This window comes from Ranitomeya variabilis, chromosome 2, assembly GCF_051348905.1.
Source record: "Ranitomeya variabilis isolate aRanVar5 chromosome 2, aRanVar5.hap1, whole genome shotgun sequence".
NCBI classification, from domain to species: Eukaryota; Metazoa; Chordata; class Amphibia; order Anura; family Dendrobatidae; genus Ranitomeya; species Ranitomeya variabilis.
Genome location: NC_135233.1, coordinates 805,453,419 through 805,469,034, shown reverse-complemented (window position 1 = coordinate 805,469,034; position 15,616 = coordinate 805,453,419). Strand labels below are relative to the sequence as shown.

The window sequence follows — 15,616 nt, the reverse complement described above, 5'->3', positions numbered from 1 at the left end:
TAATTATTTTTTTTATTTTTTTTTTAATATCCTTGATCACCCCACCCAGGTGCCATCAGTGGCGACATTTTCTAAATGCAGCACATAAACGTACATGTTCTGCACTCAGAACGCCTCTGTGAAGTGAGCTGAGGATGTATACACATGTATACATGACAGAGGCAATATTTTAGTGCATTTTTTTTCTTCCTAAAATTATGAATATAGCTCATTTACTGAAGCACCAGATATATACTAATTTCTTGGGCACTGTTCATATTGGACTATATGTGAAGACGATGGGCTGTGGTCCTTACTTAGAACATAGCATATGTATATATTTATATAATCCTGTAAGCAGTGACTATATACACTATACATAACCTGGAAACATGTAAAAACATCAAATGTTTATAATGCTGGCTGCATTTAGTGAACTAGAAGTGAATTCTAAATCTTTTGCATATTTTTCATCAATTAGGTTTTCTGACCTATTGTAAAATCACTCCTAAAAACCTTCAGTCCCTCGCTAATCTAGCACAGATACTCTGATGGTTGCTGCCGGTATTGTTGACATGTTGCCAGTATGTGCAGCACAGTGGCTCAGTGTTTAGCACTGCAGCCTTACAGGACAACATCTGTAAGGAGTTTGTATGTTGTCCCCGTGTTTGCACGGGTTTCCTCCCGCACTCCAAAGACATACTGATAGGGAATCTAGATTGTGAGCCCCAATAGAGACAGTGCCAATAATGATTGTAAAGCGATGTGGAATTAATGGCACTATATAAGTCAGTAAAATAAATAAATGTGCCCACTGCTGCCAATCAGGGATCTTAGAAAATCATGTTCCAAGAAGTGTAGCGCGTAACCACTGATTAACTCCATCAAATTAAGAAGAAAAAAACTTGAACATAAAAAATGACCAAAAAATTGCTCACATTTTTTAAGACCTATTAAAGGGGTTCTCCAAAGATATACCGGTAATTAAACGGCCCCCGTCATGTAATTCAAGCGGTACGCCATGGTAATGATCTCAGGACAGGCTGCAGTTTGAAAAACACAACTGCCTATGTCTCAACTGACAGAGAAGCAATAGTATAAGCACACATACTGGTGAGCTGCTGGTGAAGGGCTGTGAGATCACAAGAAATCTGCCGACTACAGTTAATTTTTTTTTTCCTCCAGTGTTTCTGTGCTCAGCTTGCTGAGAATATTTTTTTTTCCCTCTTTCACATACCCTTTTTCTCATCTAACAGAGGTATGTATGCTTACGATATACAGTTAGGTCCATATATATTTGGACAGAGACAACATTTTTCTAATTTTGGTTATAGACATTACCACAATGAATTTTAAACAAAACAATTCAGATGCAGTTGAAGTTCAGACTTTCAGCTTTCATTTGAGGGTATCCACATTAAAATTGGATGAAGGGTTTAGGAGTTTCAGCTCCTTAACATGTGCCACCCTGTTTTTAAAGGGACCAAAAGTAATTGGACAATTGACTCCAAAGCTATTTCATGGACAGGTGTGGGCAATCCCTTCGTTATGTCATTCTCAATTAAGCAGATAAAAGGCCTGGAGTTGATTTGAGGTGTAGTGCTTGCATTTGGAAGGTTTTGCTGTGAAGTAAACATGTGATCAAAGTAGCTCTCCATGCAGGTGAAACAAGCCATCCTTAAGCTGCGAAAACAGAAAAAAATCATCCGAGAAATTGCTACAATATTAGGAGTGGCAAAATTTACAGTGTGGTACATCCTGAGAAAGAAAGAAAGCACTGGTGAACTCATCAATGCAAAAAGACCTGGACGCCCACGGAAGACAACAGTGGTGGATGATCGGAGAATAATCTCCATGGTGAAGAGAAACCCCTTCACAACAGCCAACCAAGTGACCAACACTCTCCAGGAGGTAGGCGTATCAATATCCAAATCTACCATAAAGAGAAGACTGCATGAAAGTAAATACAGAGGGTTCACTGCACGGTGCAAGCCACTCATAAGCATCAAGAATAAAAAGGCTAGACTGGACTTTGCTAAAAAACATCTAAAAAAGCCAGCACAGTTCTGGAAGAACATTCTTTGGACAGATGAAACCAAGATCCACCTCTACCAGAATGATGAAAAGAGAAAAGTATGGCAAAGGCGTGGTACAGCTCATGATCTAAAGCATACCACATCATCTGTAAAACACGGCGGAGGCAGTATGATGGCTTGGGCGTGCATGGCTGCCAGTGGCACTGGGTCACTAGTGTTTATTGATGATGTGACACAGGACAGAAGCAGCGTAATGAATTCTGAGGTATTCAGAGCCATGCTGTGTGCTCAGATCCAGCCAAATGCAGCCAAACTGATTGGTCGTTGTTTCCTACTACAGATGGACAATGACCCAAAACATAAAGCCAAAGCAACCCAGGAGTTTATTAAAGCAAAGTAGTGAAATATTCTTGAATGGCCAAGTCAGTCACCTGATCTCAACCCAATTGAGCATGCATTTCACTTGTTAAAGACTAAACTTTAGACAGAAAGGCCCACAAACAAACAGCAACTGAAAACCACCACAGTGAAGGCCTGGCAGAGCATCAAAAAGGAGGAAACACAGCGTCTGGTGATGTCCATGAGTTCACGACTTCAGGCAGTCATTGCCAGCAAAGGGTTTTCAACCAAGTACTAAAAATGAACATTTTATTTAAAATTATTGAATCTGTCCAATTACTTTTGGTCCCTTTAAAAACAGGGTGGCACATGTTAAGGAGCTGAAACTCCTAAACCCTTCATCCAATTTTAATGTGGATACCCTCAAATGAAAGCTGAAAGTCTGAACTTCAACTGCATCTGAATTGTTTTGTTTAAAATTCATTGTGGTAATGTCTATAATCAAAATTAGAAAAATTTTATCTCTGTCCAAATATATATGGACCTAACTGTAGCTCTTTGATAGTAGAGACACAGGTCTTGGAAGCTCAGTTCTGACCCATGAATAGGACAGGCTACTATTTGAATTGTGTGACCGCTGCTAGTTTATTACATACATTACATTCTTTAAACCAAGAATCTGCAAATACCCTTGTCCATGCCTTCATCATCTCTCGCCTTGACTACTGCAACCTCCTACTCTGTGGCCTCCTCTCTAACACTCTCGCACCCCTCCAATCTATTCTAAACTCTGCTGCCCGACTAATCCACCTGTCCCCCCGCTATTCCCTGGCCTCTCTTCACTGGCTCCCCATTGCCCACAGACTCCAGTACAAAAGCCTAACCATGACCTACAAAGCCATCCACAACCTGTCTCCTCCATACATCTGTGACCTCGTCTCCCGGTACTTTCCTGCATGCAACCCCCGATCCTCACAAGATCTCCTTCTCTACTCCCCTCTTATCTCCTCTTCACACAATCGCATACAAGATTTCTCTCGCGCATCCCCCTACTCTGGAACTCTCTACCACAACATATCAGACTCTCACCTACCATCAAAACCTACAAAAAGAGCCTGAAGACCCACCTCTTCCGACATGCCTACAACCTGCAGTAACCGCCGATTGACCAAACCACTGCACGACCAGCTCTGCCCTCACCTACTGTATTCTCACCCATCCCTTGTAGATTGTGAGCCCTCGCGGGCAGGGTCCTCTCTCTCCCTCTGTACCAGTCGTGACTTGTATTGTCTAAGATTATTGTACTTGTTTTTATGTATACCCCTCCTCACATGTAAAGTGCCATGGAATAAATGGCACTATAATAATAAATAATAATACTTTAACACCTCTTTAAGGTGTGTGTTTTTTTTTTGTTTTTTTTCAAATTTAAAAATTGAAATGCCTAATTATGTATTTTAATTTCTCCATTACTAGAAAGAAAAGGAGAAGAAAAGGGAAGAGAAGAAAAAGGAGAGGGAATCTGAAAAGCCAGTGAAACCTGTTGCTGTAGAGAAGGTAAGGAAAGCTTTGTGTATCGGATACCCAACAGTTTGTGCGGATTCTCTGGAAGTTGGCTTCTATGGCATCTACGTTAAATTTTGAATTGAGACTCCGTTCTGAAATCTGATCTTCATAAGCGTGCAAATACTAGAATTTTTGACATTTTTACTCTTTATCTATTTTTAGGACTTGTATAGAAATCTGATGTTGTTTTAGGTCAAATGTATGCAAAAAAATGGAAAATTCTGATGGTTTCACAAACGTTCAAGCACCAATCTACCTTCCTTGGCTTAAAATGGTCAAGGGTGAAATTGATTACATATTTTCTCAAGTTTTGCATTTTCTAGAGTTATTTTGTCTTAGAGGTTGCCCACTACTCGGGGAGGGGGGGGGGGGGGTGACTTTTGAACCTTTTTTTTTGTTCCCCGTAAAATCATAACACTTCACAGATATTGGTGGCGCTGTTTCAGCACTGGTTTCAGCACTGGTTCTCCCGGGGCATACCATGCCACACAACCCCTGTGACCTTTTTGCACTGGCTTCACTTTGCCCTCCTTCTGGCAAATCAAGACATCCAGAGAAGCTGAGAGCAGCGGCTGCCCATCACTTTCTTCAGAAGTCAATTGCGTCTATAAGAGAGGGGAGTGAAGCCAGCGCTGATTGGCCACAGGTATTGCATGACATCAGAATGTCACGTGAACCACTGGAGAGCCAGTGTCCACACTGCTCGAACGGCGCAGAGTCTAAGTGTTTTTATTTGACTGGTGGAAAACATGGGCATTCAGAAGGGGTTATCTGCGCAGTGGATAAACCCTTTAATGTCAGAAAGTTGAAAGAAAAGTTTTGGCGAGATTTGATATTTCCTTTCTGGACCTACTGGGAGGACACTATAGAAGAAGTTGGGCAGGCCAGCTGCTCCTTCTGCATTGTCTTCCAGGTAAAGAGTATATCTAATTTCATTAATTTCATCAACACGAACTATAGATAAAGACACTGACAATTGGCTGATTTATGATTGGTCCAGTCTTTTTAAGTTTTATCGAGCCCCTGGGGAAGTTTCAAGCAGCCAATCACACAAGAAGAACATGGTACCAAGTCTTCTAGGGCTTAGGGCTTCCTTTCTCTGCCATGACCATATACCTATAGAGGGGTTTCACATAGGATAATTATTTTACGTATTCAGAACTGCAGCACTCATTATGTTGGTGATATGCACTAAAAATTATAGCAGTGTTTTACACAAGGGCAAAAAAAAGTTCTGCCGGTTTGAAAGACCTAATGTAAGGATTTATTTAGTTTTTGTTTTATTTTATTTTATTTGTAATGCATTTGCTTTTATTGTATTTGTCTTGTGATTGATTAATTGGAGGAATTGTGTTATTTCCAGGTTCGATCCTTTATAAGTGTAGTCCAGTGATGGTGGTTTTCAGCGGCACCACTTGAACAGTATTTTCCATCAAATCCACAAATTATCACCACCCACTCGTTCTAGCGCTTTCCTTATTAGATCTCGGCTGTACTGTGTTCACATTTATGATTCGAGACCCCCACTGTATAGTGTGAATATAGCCGCCCTTCTGAAGTGTCATGCATTTACTGCAGTGCAATGGATTTTTTTCTGTAGTGTTGGTACGGCGTTCACCATGAGCATTGTCCTAGCTCGCCACCCTCTAATGTGTGCTCTACAGCCCAGTGACCATGCCTAGCGCTACGCTGATCTTTTCCCCCCTCCTCCCTTACAGATTACACAGCATTACTGAAAGTTGAAATTGAAAAACTTTTCCAGCTCTGTGCATTATGAATTGCTGAAGTTAAGAGTTCATTTTGTGCTTAATTTAAGCTACAGCCTTGACTTGATGGAATCTTCTTGGATACAGAAGATCCGATTATGGAGCTTATTGATTTGGCTTTGCTTTCATTGGTGCTATCTTTTAATGCATATTAAAGGTTAAAGGTATTGTGAATAGTCTTTGGTGACATGGTTAAGATTTGATAGCGTTTTCAGCAGCACTGAAGTGTGAAAAAGTAAATCAGATTGTGTCTGTTATACTGTGAAGCAGAGAGCCCAGTGAAGCAGAGAGCCCAGTATCAGGAACATCTTAACCATTGTATCAGCGTACCCCATTAATGGCTACATTGGTACTGCAGTAAAATGTTACAGTGCCAGATATGGAAAGTAAGCGGTCTACTATCTGCCCTTATGTGGGGCTCATCTGTATAGCATCTTAGAATATGTATCGGGATACATTATAGCATATGTCCATGTAGGTGGGGGGATCGCATATAGTGCCAGGTAGTAGAGCCTTGCACCAGCATTACAGAAAAGGCAAGTAAAAGCTTGAATTATTGGGCACCATAAAGAGGAAAAAAGTTCTTTACAGTGAAGCAAAAGTCTTTTCAGTTGTGTGACAATATGCTTATAGTATGTTGGTTGGGGATTTTTTTTTCTAATTTAGTGTTACAAACCCCTTGTATAACCATAGAACTAAATTGTAAAATGACTGTCAAGATTGCTAATGTAGCTAGCTACCAATGTCTCCAGCTCAGGCTAGATCATGGCTGTCTTCAAGTATTTTTTTTTTTTTTTTCATATATATATACTAGTAACTCGCTAGTAGAGATGGGCGGACACACTGATGTTCGGGTCTGGCAGGTTCGACTGAACAGTTAAGAAAAAAAAAAAAAAAAACAGCGTGGGTTCAACTGTACTTTTGATAACAAGGCAGGCAAGACTCACAGCTGGGGCTGCAATGCTCCTCCCCCCCCCCCCCCAGCCTAGAAATAGCAGCTCACAGCCGCCCAGAAAAGGCGCACCTGTTAGATGTGCCAACTCTGGCTCTTTGTCTGGCTCTTCCCACTTGCCCTGTAGCGGTGGCAAGTAGGGTTCATATTTGTGGGGTCGATGTCACCTTTGTATTGTTTGGTGACATCAAGCCCACGAATGGCTGCTCAGCCTATCAGGTCCCTGGCCTTTTTGTATTAACCCGTGGTGTTTTGGAATTTTAATTTGGTATCAGGATTAAACCCAAGGCTGTTATTGACTGATGGATCAGGCTGGTAGTAAAGTCACGTAGCTGGATCTTAGCCAGAAGGTGAAATTAAGGCACAAAATCGTCAGAAGAGAAGTCAGAACTGAAGCAAAGCACAGAGGTGTGGACCTGATGATGACGAACTTATAACTGACAAAGATTCAGGCGTTTAAATAGAGGGCTGCCCCACCCAGGGCTCACTGCAAGGACACTGTGTTAAACCGTCTAGGCATTAATCTTCAATCTCCCTGCCGACACTGCACCACAATAGTTCCTTGTCATCCATACATCATAACTTCATAACTGCCTTTGGATGAAACTCTGTTCCCTCTTCAAAGCGGGAGGTGTTATGGCAAATGAAGTGATGAAGAATAAATCCACATGGCAGACAATCCATAATGGCACATCAACTTTAACTGGTATACATACGCGCTTACTACATTATTGTGTAATTGTTGCCTGATGTACATTAGACTACAGTCATAGCTCTAATGATTATGGCTAAATAAAAATGTCTAATACAAAATTTAGTTCAATCCGTCACAAATGTAAGTTAGAAATGACCTTTCCATTTACACGGGGCTCCTTAGAGCTGTGGATTGTAGGATTAGTGAAGGCCCCAGTGGCTAGACCCTCGGCGCTTATGAAGATATCATCTATCCAATGAATAGGGATAACTTCTAAACTTGAGAATTCCCGTTCAATGCAAAATGCCACTATAAAAACAAAACTGAAGCAACAAACTTTGTCAAAACCAAAATTTGTGTCAGTATGAAAACCTTTGGCCATGACTGTAAACAACATCCTTGGCGAATAAAGATTCTCTCCATTTTCCCCTTTAACTTTTACAGGCATATACTGCCTTTTCTTTTTTTTTTTTTGTTTATACTTTTAGGGTTTTTGCTGGCTCTTCTCTTCGGAGGACTTTTTATTTCTAGATATAGCGTTTTTTGGGGATTAAAACATACTTTTCATGTTTATGTACACATTAAAAGTTAATTGATCACACAACCTATAAAAACCCAAGACAAAACTAGGTAGTTAAATAGTTAGTTGCTAAGTATTAGCACTACAGCCAGAGGGCATAAAGAGGAGTCCTAAAATACCCCCTAGGTTGTCTTTTTGAACCATAAAAGGCTCAAATGGTTATGACTGCATGGAAATTATTAGGTAACAGAACAGTAGGTAGATGATATGTACCAAACAAAACTGCCACTATACTAACCACCAATGAGCCACGGGGATATTTTACCCCTAATTTATCTACGCCCTAGAGAAAAAAATGGTTAGTTTGTTTTACATCAACCAGAAATCCACCAGATAATGCTCCTCTGTTATCCACAACCACAGTGGAAGAGCTAAAGTGGAGGCTGATGATACGTGTTATAAAAACGCAGCTATAAAGACGACAAAGATGAGTATGCTATATCCATTTGGCATGTATGCATTAACCGAGTCATGCACATCAAGAATTGGAGCTATCTCACCTAGGTTCCAGTCTTACTCCATATTGTAAGGTATTCAACCCCTATTATTGCCCATCAGGATGCAGAGTTGATTCATAGCTCCATTAGGTGTCCGTTCTCACAGGGCTGTGGAGTCGGTAAGCCAAACCTCCGACGACTCAATTTCCATGACACCGACTCCAACTCCACCAAAATGGGCTCCGACTCCACCAAAATGGGCTCTAACTCAGACTCCACGACTCTGACTCAGACTCCAGGACTCCGACTCCACAGCCCTGCTAGGGCTGTGGAGTCAGTAAGCCAAACCCCCGACTCTGACTCATCAATTTCCATGACTTCGACTCCACCAAAATGGGTTCTGACTCCACAGCCCTGCCTTCTCAAGGGCAGTGGGGTTTTTTAGTAGATATTTTACTTGCATTAGGGGTCTGCTTGAGTAAGTTATACACTTGATTGAAGCGGCTTTTTTATTTTTTTTATTTTGGTAATGATTGATTTTGAATGCAAAGCTTCGGAATTGTGGTTGGTTTTTCTTACAACTGGTTGAATCACCCATGATAAGTTGAAAGGTTCAATTTGCAATCATATTATTCAAGAGGTACATAATTTTCTTACATGGAATCACCTCCAGAAACTTATATAGAAGTCCTTCCCTTCACACAGTGTCATATGCGGCAGAAAGATCGATGAACGCCACTGAAATCTACTTGTTCTTTTGAAATTCAGCTTCAATTAAAGTTGTCAAGGCTAAAACATGGCCTTCCTGATAGCGGTCACATATCCTCTCCCAGATCTCAGCACCGAGTACGGTATACATCAGTGACTTTTATTTAAGAAAGACAGAAGTCTCTTGAAAAAGGCTAATATGCGAAACGTTGAGAAAGTGTGATATATGTCTGTCAAAAGTCTGCAGACTTTTTTCTTATGTGGAACCCCACCGTCGTTTTTTTCTTGGAATAGAATGAAAAAATAAAAAATAATTTAATACCATAATAATTTGTGTGCCGGAGTTTCTTTATACGCTAAAGGCTAAAACTTGGTCACTGCAGTTTCAGCAGGTCTAAAGCCGGCTTGCTTGCTATAGATTAAGCGTTCTAACAGCTTGTAAAGGCAGCTCAATAAAGCAATGGGTCTATAGCTTGATAGATTATCTTCAGGCCTCCCAGACCTTTCCCAGGCTTTCCCAGACCTTAAACAATGGTTTGGCCTAGGGATCAGTGCTGGCACCTCTCCTGTTTGCTTTGTACCTAGCTGACATTCCTGACACAATATCACGGAAATTTGGATACGCCGATGACTGGGCACTTGCTACAGTGAGCAAAACAATGGAGGAAGCAGAGGAGGTTCTAACAGAAGATCTTAGTGTAATTGGAAAGTATTTTCGACAATGGAGGCTAAAGCCCAATCCATCAAAAACGGAAGTATGTTGCTTTCATTTACACAACGCAAGTGCTCAGACTGAACTCAAAGTACATTTTGAAGGTCAACTTGTCAAACACAACTTCAATCCCAAGTATTTAAGCATAATCCTTGATAGACTAACCTTCCAAGCTCACTTGGAAAAGACAGCACAGAAACTGAAAGCACACAATAATATTATTCAGAAACTCTGTGGATCCTCCTGGGGTTCCTCCACACCTGTCTTGCGAACGTCTACCTTTGCCTTGGTGTACTCTGCCGCAGAATATTGTGCTTTAGTATGGCTGAATAGTTGTCATGTGAATGCAATCGACAATCAGTTGAACAAATCTATGCACATAATTTCTGGTGCTATCAGACTTACCCGCGTCCACTGGTTACCTGTCTTGACCCATATCGCACCTGCAAATCTGAGAAGACAAAAGCTCCTACTTAAAGAATACACCAAAGTAGTGAATAATGAAAATCTCCTAATACATCAAAATATCCAAGATGTTCAAATACAGCGACTGAAATCAAGACATCCACCCATCCGAAGCTCAATTACCCTGTATGAACATGATTTCAATTTAGAAGAGAAATGGCGTGAACTTTGGGTCAGTGCAGTAGACGGTGAGCCTCAAATGTTTCCTCACTTTCATAATCCACCACCAGGCTTCAATCTGCCAAGGAAAACCTGGGTCACTTTGAATCGTATCAGAACAAACTTTGGTGTCTGTGCAGATCTTATGCATAAGTGGGGAAAATCTGACTCTCCTGCCTATGACTGTGGAGCTGACCATCAAACAATTCAGCACATTGTCGAGGAATGTCCCCTCAGATCTTATACTGGTGACAAGAATGATTTCTACACGGGAAATTAGTTATTGCATACATAGAAAATCTCAATATCCGACTCTGATTTCTGTTCCTTTGTTCTTTTCAATCATGGTTTATCATTTATGTATTCTTATATGATGTGTAAACATGTTCATACGATTAAATTAAAATGTGGTTGGGTGTATAAATGAAGTTGTTAGCTTTCTTAGAAAAATGATTTTTTTTGTTTGTTTTTTTTTAAGTTTCGTATTTGATGTGTGCACAATATATTTTTATATTTGTGGAGGAAGGTTAATTGTATCATTTAGCTTATATCTTTTACGTGGTAAAATTATCCAATCTCCCAGTGGTGTAAAGTGTTCTTAAACTCCTAGCAGAGAAAGTTTTGGAGATCACAGTTATTTTTCAGCCAACAAGTGTAAAATCTCATTATTATTTTTTACCTCTCATCTTCTTGGGATGACAGATTAGTTTTTAACCAAAACTGTGGATATTTTCTCCACATGCTGCTGCTATAAGCCCTGAAAATAACACACTTTTTGGAAAGGTTGGGAACTTCTAGTTGTTTAAATTGCATCATTTATGAGGAAAATAATTTTTTGTTCTCATCAGCGGACAGCTGTGTTAAATGTTTTATCTGCTTTATAGCTGAGCAAAAGCTGTGAAAAGGCCGTTATTATAAATATTTAAATAAGTTAATTATTTAAGGGGTGATTTATGAAGAATTTGTATAGTACTTTATTGGTATGCTGTGCCACCTCAAAGCCGTTGCCTCAAAGTAAGCACAATTGCAATGTAATACAGATTTGGTATATTTTGCCACTTATTGTTGATACCAAAAGGATAAAAGAAGATTGTGTGGATTAAATCAATTTCACATTACATACTTTAAATCGAATTAAAAGAAAATCATGGTTTACAAGGGTTGGTTCATTGCCTAAAATGTCCTTTCTAAAGATCTATCCTTACACCCTAATAATTTTTATAATTAGCTTTATTATAAAGCATCTTACACTTCTCCCTATATAGCTAATCCCTAAATGTGTTTTTTTTACTTCATTTCCTGTGATATTTCATTTTAGAAGAGTCTCAAACAGGATGCTGGGTCTGCCATCACTTCTCTGCAGTGTCTATCGCCCCTAGTGGAACAGGACGTAATCAATGGGCAGCGCTGCAGTTACTTACTTGAGGTCTTGCATCTCTGCGCTTAGAAGATGTCCTAGATCCATGGTCCTAAATGATGCGGGAGAGAGGAGTGCAGCACCCCCTGATGATGATTTGTTTGACAGTGATGCTAGAAGCTATGAGGCACTCACTGCTTCTTTCTCCGCCTTCTTAAGACCTCTTCTGGGATAGATGTGGAGTGCCGGCACTGCACTCATATCTACTACTGATTCTATGGACTATGACCATGGATCCAGGACGTCTTCAGAGGTCAGCGATCCAGGACGTCTTCAGAGGTCCAAGACACAGGTCCCTCTGATGTCCAGGAAGAACAATAGACTTTAACCCCTTAATGACAGCCAATACGTCTTTTAACTGACCTGAGATATAAGAAAATGGCATCCCCATACAGGTGATAATCCAGCAGCTGTCGGCTGTACACGATAGCTGACAACTTGCTGCATTAGCCACAATTAGTGTTTGCACCGTCCAAATCTGTTTAACCCCTTAGATGCTGCTGTCAATAGTGACTACATCATTATAAATGGTTAACAGAGTGTGGGGGCTTCCTCTTTATCCCAATTGGTGCCCTCCAATTATGATTTTGTGATCCTGATGCTTGCGATGGCAATTCACGACTAAATAGCGGCCTAAGAGTCTGTCGGCTGCTGTAACATGTTCAGAAGTTAGAGGCATTCAGGTGGTAAAAATACACATTTTCATTTCTGTCATACCACTTTGCATTAATTCCTGTAAAGCACCTGAAGGGATAATAAACTACCTGAAAGCAGTTTTCAATATGTCAGGGGTGCTGTTTTTAAAATGGTATCACTTTTGGGGGTTTCCCAATATATGGGTCCACTAAAGGCACTTTAAACATGGATAAGTCCCTAAAAGCATACATTTTGTAAATTTCCTTGAAAAATGAAAAATTACTGCTACATTTTTAAACCTCCTAAAATGCTAACAAAATAAAACACGTTACAAACGGTGCTGATGTAAAGCAGATATGTGGGAAATGTTATTTATTAATGTTTTGCTGTGGTATGACTATGTGGATTAATGGGATAATCATTCAAAGTTTGAAAGTTGCTAATTTTTTAACATTTTTCTCAAATTTCTGATATTTTTTATAAATAAACACAAAACATATCTACCTAAATTTACCATTATCATAAAGTATAATGTGTCATGAAAAAACAATCTCAAAATCACTGGGATTTGTTGAAGTATTCCAGTGTTATTACCACATAAATTGACACTGGTCAGATTTCAAAAATTTGGCTCCGTTACTAAGGGGTTAATATCCAAGATAAAAGGAATCTGTCACCACATTTGACCTATCTAAACTATTAATATGGCCATACAGGTTATAGACTACTGAAAACCGTCCTCCCTGGATGCCTCACATCCGATGTCTTGTTGTGGATAAATCCTCTATCACTTTATGTAAATTACCTTTTCCAGGCTGTGGGGAGGATGTGGCCTGGAATATAAATGCACCCAGAGCTTATTATACATGAAGGGGAGTTACCAGTGTGATGGCCGCTCTCTGCTCGCCTGATCTCACTGCAGAGCTGTGTGTGATTATAACTGACACATCTGCAGGTTCCTCTCAGCTTCAGCTTCCATCTCACAGGCAGACAGGCCTGCAATATTGTTACAATACAGCAGAGCTGAGAGAGAAGCAACAAATGTATTTGCAAGAAGACAAATTTAATTTCTCCTGTTCTGTGTTAGTTACTTGAATCACACTGGTAACTCCCTTTTCATGTTGAATAAGCTCTGGAGGCAGTGTTGTTTTTCAGGTTATTATTCCAGGCAGCATTCTCCCTGTATCCTGAAAGAGCTCATTTACATATAAGAGAAATGTGGTTTTCTCTTGAATAAGAGATCAGATCGCAGATATCAAGTTGTCGTTTATTCATCTTCCTATAAACTGCATGCCCATATAGATGGGTTAAGATGGTTGATCCTACTGACAGATTCCCTACAGGTGGAATTGTTGAACTCAAGGTAAGGTAAGGTTTGAGGGAAATCCATCCTTGCTAATATTGTATTTTCAATTTTTATAGCAAATGGGAAATATGTAGGAAGAGAAAACTAAAATGTGAGATTGGTGATTAACGAATGTGCAGGAATAACGCGTTGCCTAAGGGTACCGTCACACATTGAAATTTTCATCGCTGCGACGGCACGATTCGTGACGTCGCAGCGTCGTATGATCATCGCTCCAGCGTCGTAGACTGCGGTCACACGTTGCAATCACGGCGCTGGAGCGATGCCGAAGTCCCCGGGTAACCAGGGTAAACATCGGGTAACTAAGCGCAGGGCCGCACTTAGTAACCCGATGTTTACCGTGGTTACCAGCGTAAACGTAAAAAAACAAACCGTACATGCTCACCCGTCGGTGTCCTTCAGGTCCCTTGCCGTCTGCTTCCTGCTCTGAGTGCAGCCGTACAGTGAGAGCAGAGCGCAGCACCGCTGTGATCTGCTCTCACTTTCCGGCCGGCACTCAGAGCAGGAAGCAGACGGCAAGGGACCTGAAGGACACCGACGGGTGAGCATGTACGGTTTGTTTTTTTACGTTTACGCTGGTAACCACGGTAAACATCGGGTTACTAAGTGCGGCCCTGCGCTTAGTTACCCGATGTTTACCCTGGTTACAAGCGAAGACATCGCTGGATCGCTGTCACACACAACGATCCAGCGATGTCAGCGGGTGATCAAGCGACGAAAGAAAGTTCCATACGATCTGCTACGACGTACGATTCTCAGCAGGGTGTCTGATCGCAGTAGCGTGTCAGACACAGCGATATCGTAACGATATCGCTAGAACGTCACGAATCGTAACGTCGTAGCGATGGAAATTTCAATGTGTGACGGTACCCTAAGAGATAATCTCTGCATGTGTTGCAGCTGTCTAACAGCCACCAGACATGCAGCCGAAGGGGCTTCAACATATTATCCAAGCATGCCCAAGATACTTAGATAGCACGTTGTCCTAGCACGTTCACTCATCACTAGTGAGGTGATGTGAAAAGTTTGTTTAAAAAGATATGTTTTTATTCAGATAGGTCCTCTCTAAATAAAGATCTCGTGTGATGGCCTCATGGGCCATAAAACAAATTAAACTGGGAAAGCCACCAGGCCCATATAGCTTATCTGCCACATATTATAAGTCTGCTTTATCCCAGGTGAGCAACCCTGAGACAAAGCCCGAAAAATTCAGAATTTTGTGCACTTTGCTAATAGAACAAAAGTTACACTAATTTCCCTTGCTGTTGATATTGAAAAAGCTTTTGATGGCCCTACCTGTCCCTATCTGTTCTCCACCCTGCACCATAAGGGTATGTGCACACGTAGTTTGAAGGTCTGAGGATTTTTCCTCAGCGGATTTGTGAAATCCGCAGGTAAAAGGCACTGCGGTTTACCTGTGGAATTACTGCGGATTTATTGCGGAATTAGTGTGAATTCCACTGCGGTTTTACACCTGCGGAATCCTATTGAGGAGCAGGTGTAAACCGCAACGGAATCCGCACAAAGAATTGACATGCTGCGGAATATAAACCGCTGCGTTTCCGCCCATTTTTTCCGCAGCATGGGCACTGCGGATTGCGTTTCCCATAGGTTTACATTGTACTGTAAACACATGGGAATCTGCTACGGATCCGCAGCAAAATCCGCAGCGTGTGCAGATAGCCGAAGTCTCCAGAGCCATTCATTTCAGCACTGGAATCCATATACTCCAACCCTTCCACTTGTCTCAAAATACCTTCTGCTTCCCCAACACAAAAAATTGTAAGCGGAACAATCCAGGGCT

General features: G+C 40.9%; 1 protein-coding gene across 3 annotated transcripts in view; it reads left to right on the top strand.

Moving 5' to 3' along the window:
- Positions 1 to 15,616, top strand: part of SMAP1 (small ArfGAP 1) — a 365,489-nt gene that overhangs the window by 161,549 nt on the left and 188,324 nt on the right. For all 3 annotated transcript variants that reach the window (XM_077289949.1, XM_077289948.1, XM_077289947.1), the window contains one exon: positions 3,831 to 3,911. In XM_077289949.1, the coding sequence (XP_077146064.1) occupies positions 3,831 to 3,911 (81 nt within the window). The remainder of the gene's footprint in view (positions 1 to 3,830; positions 3,912 to 15,616) is intronic.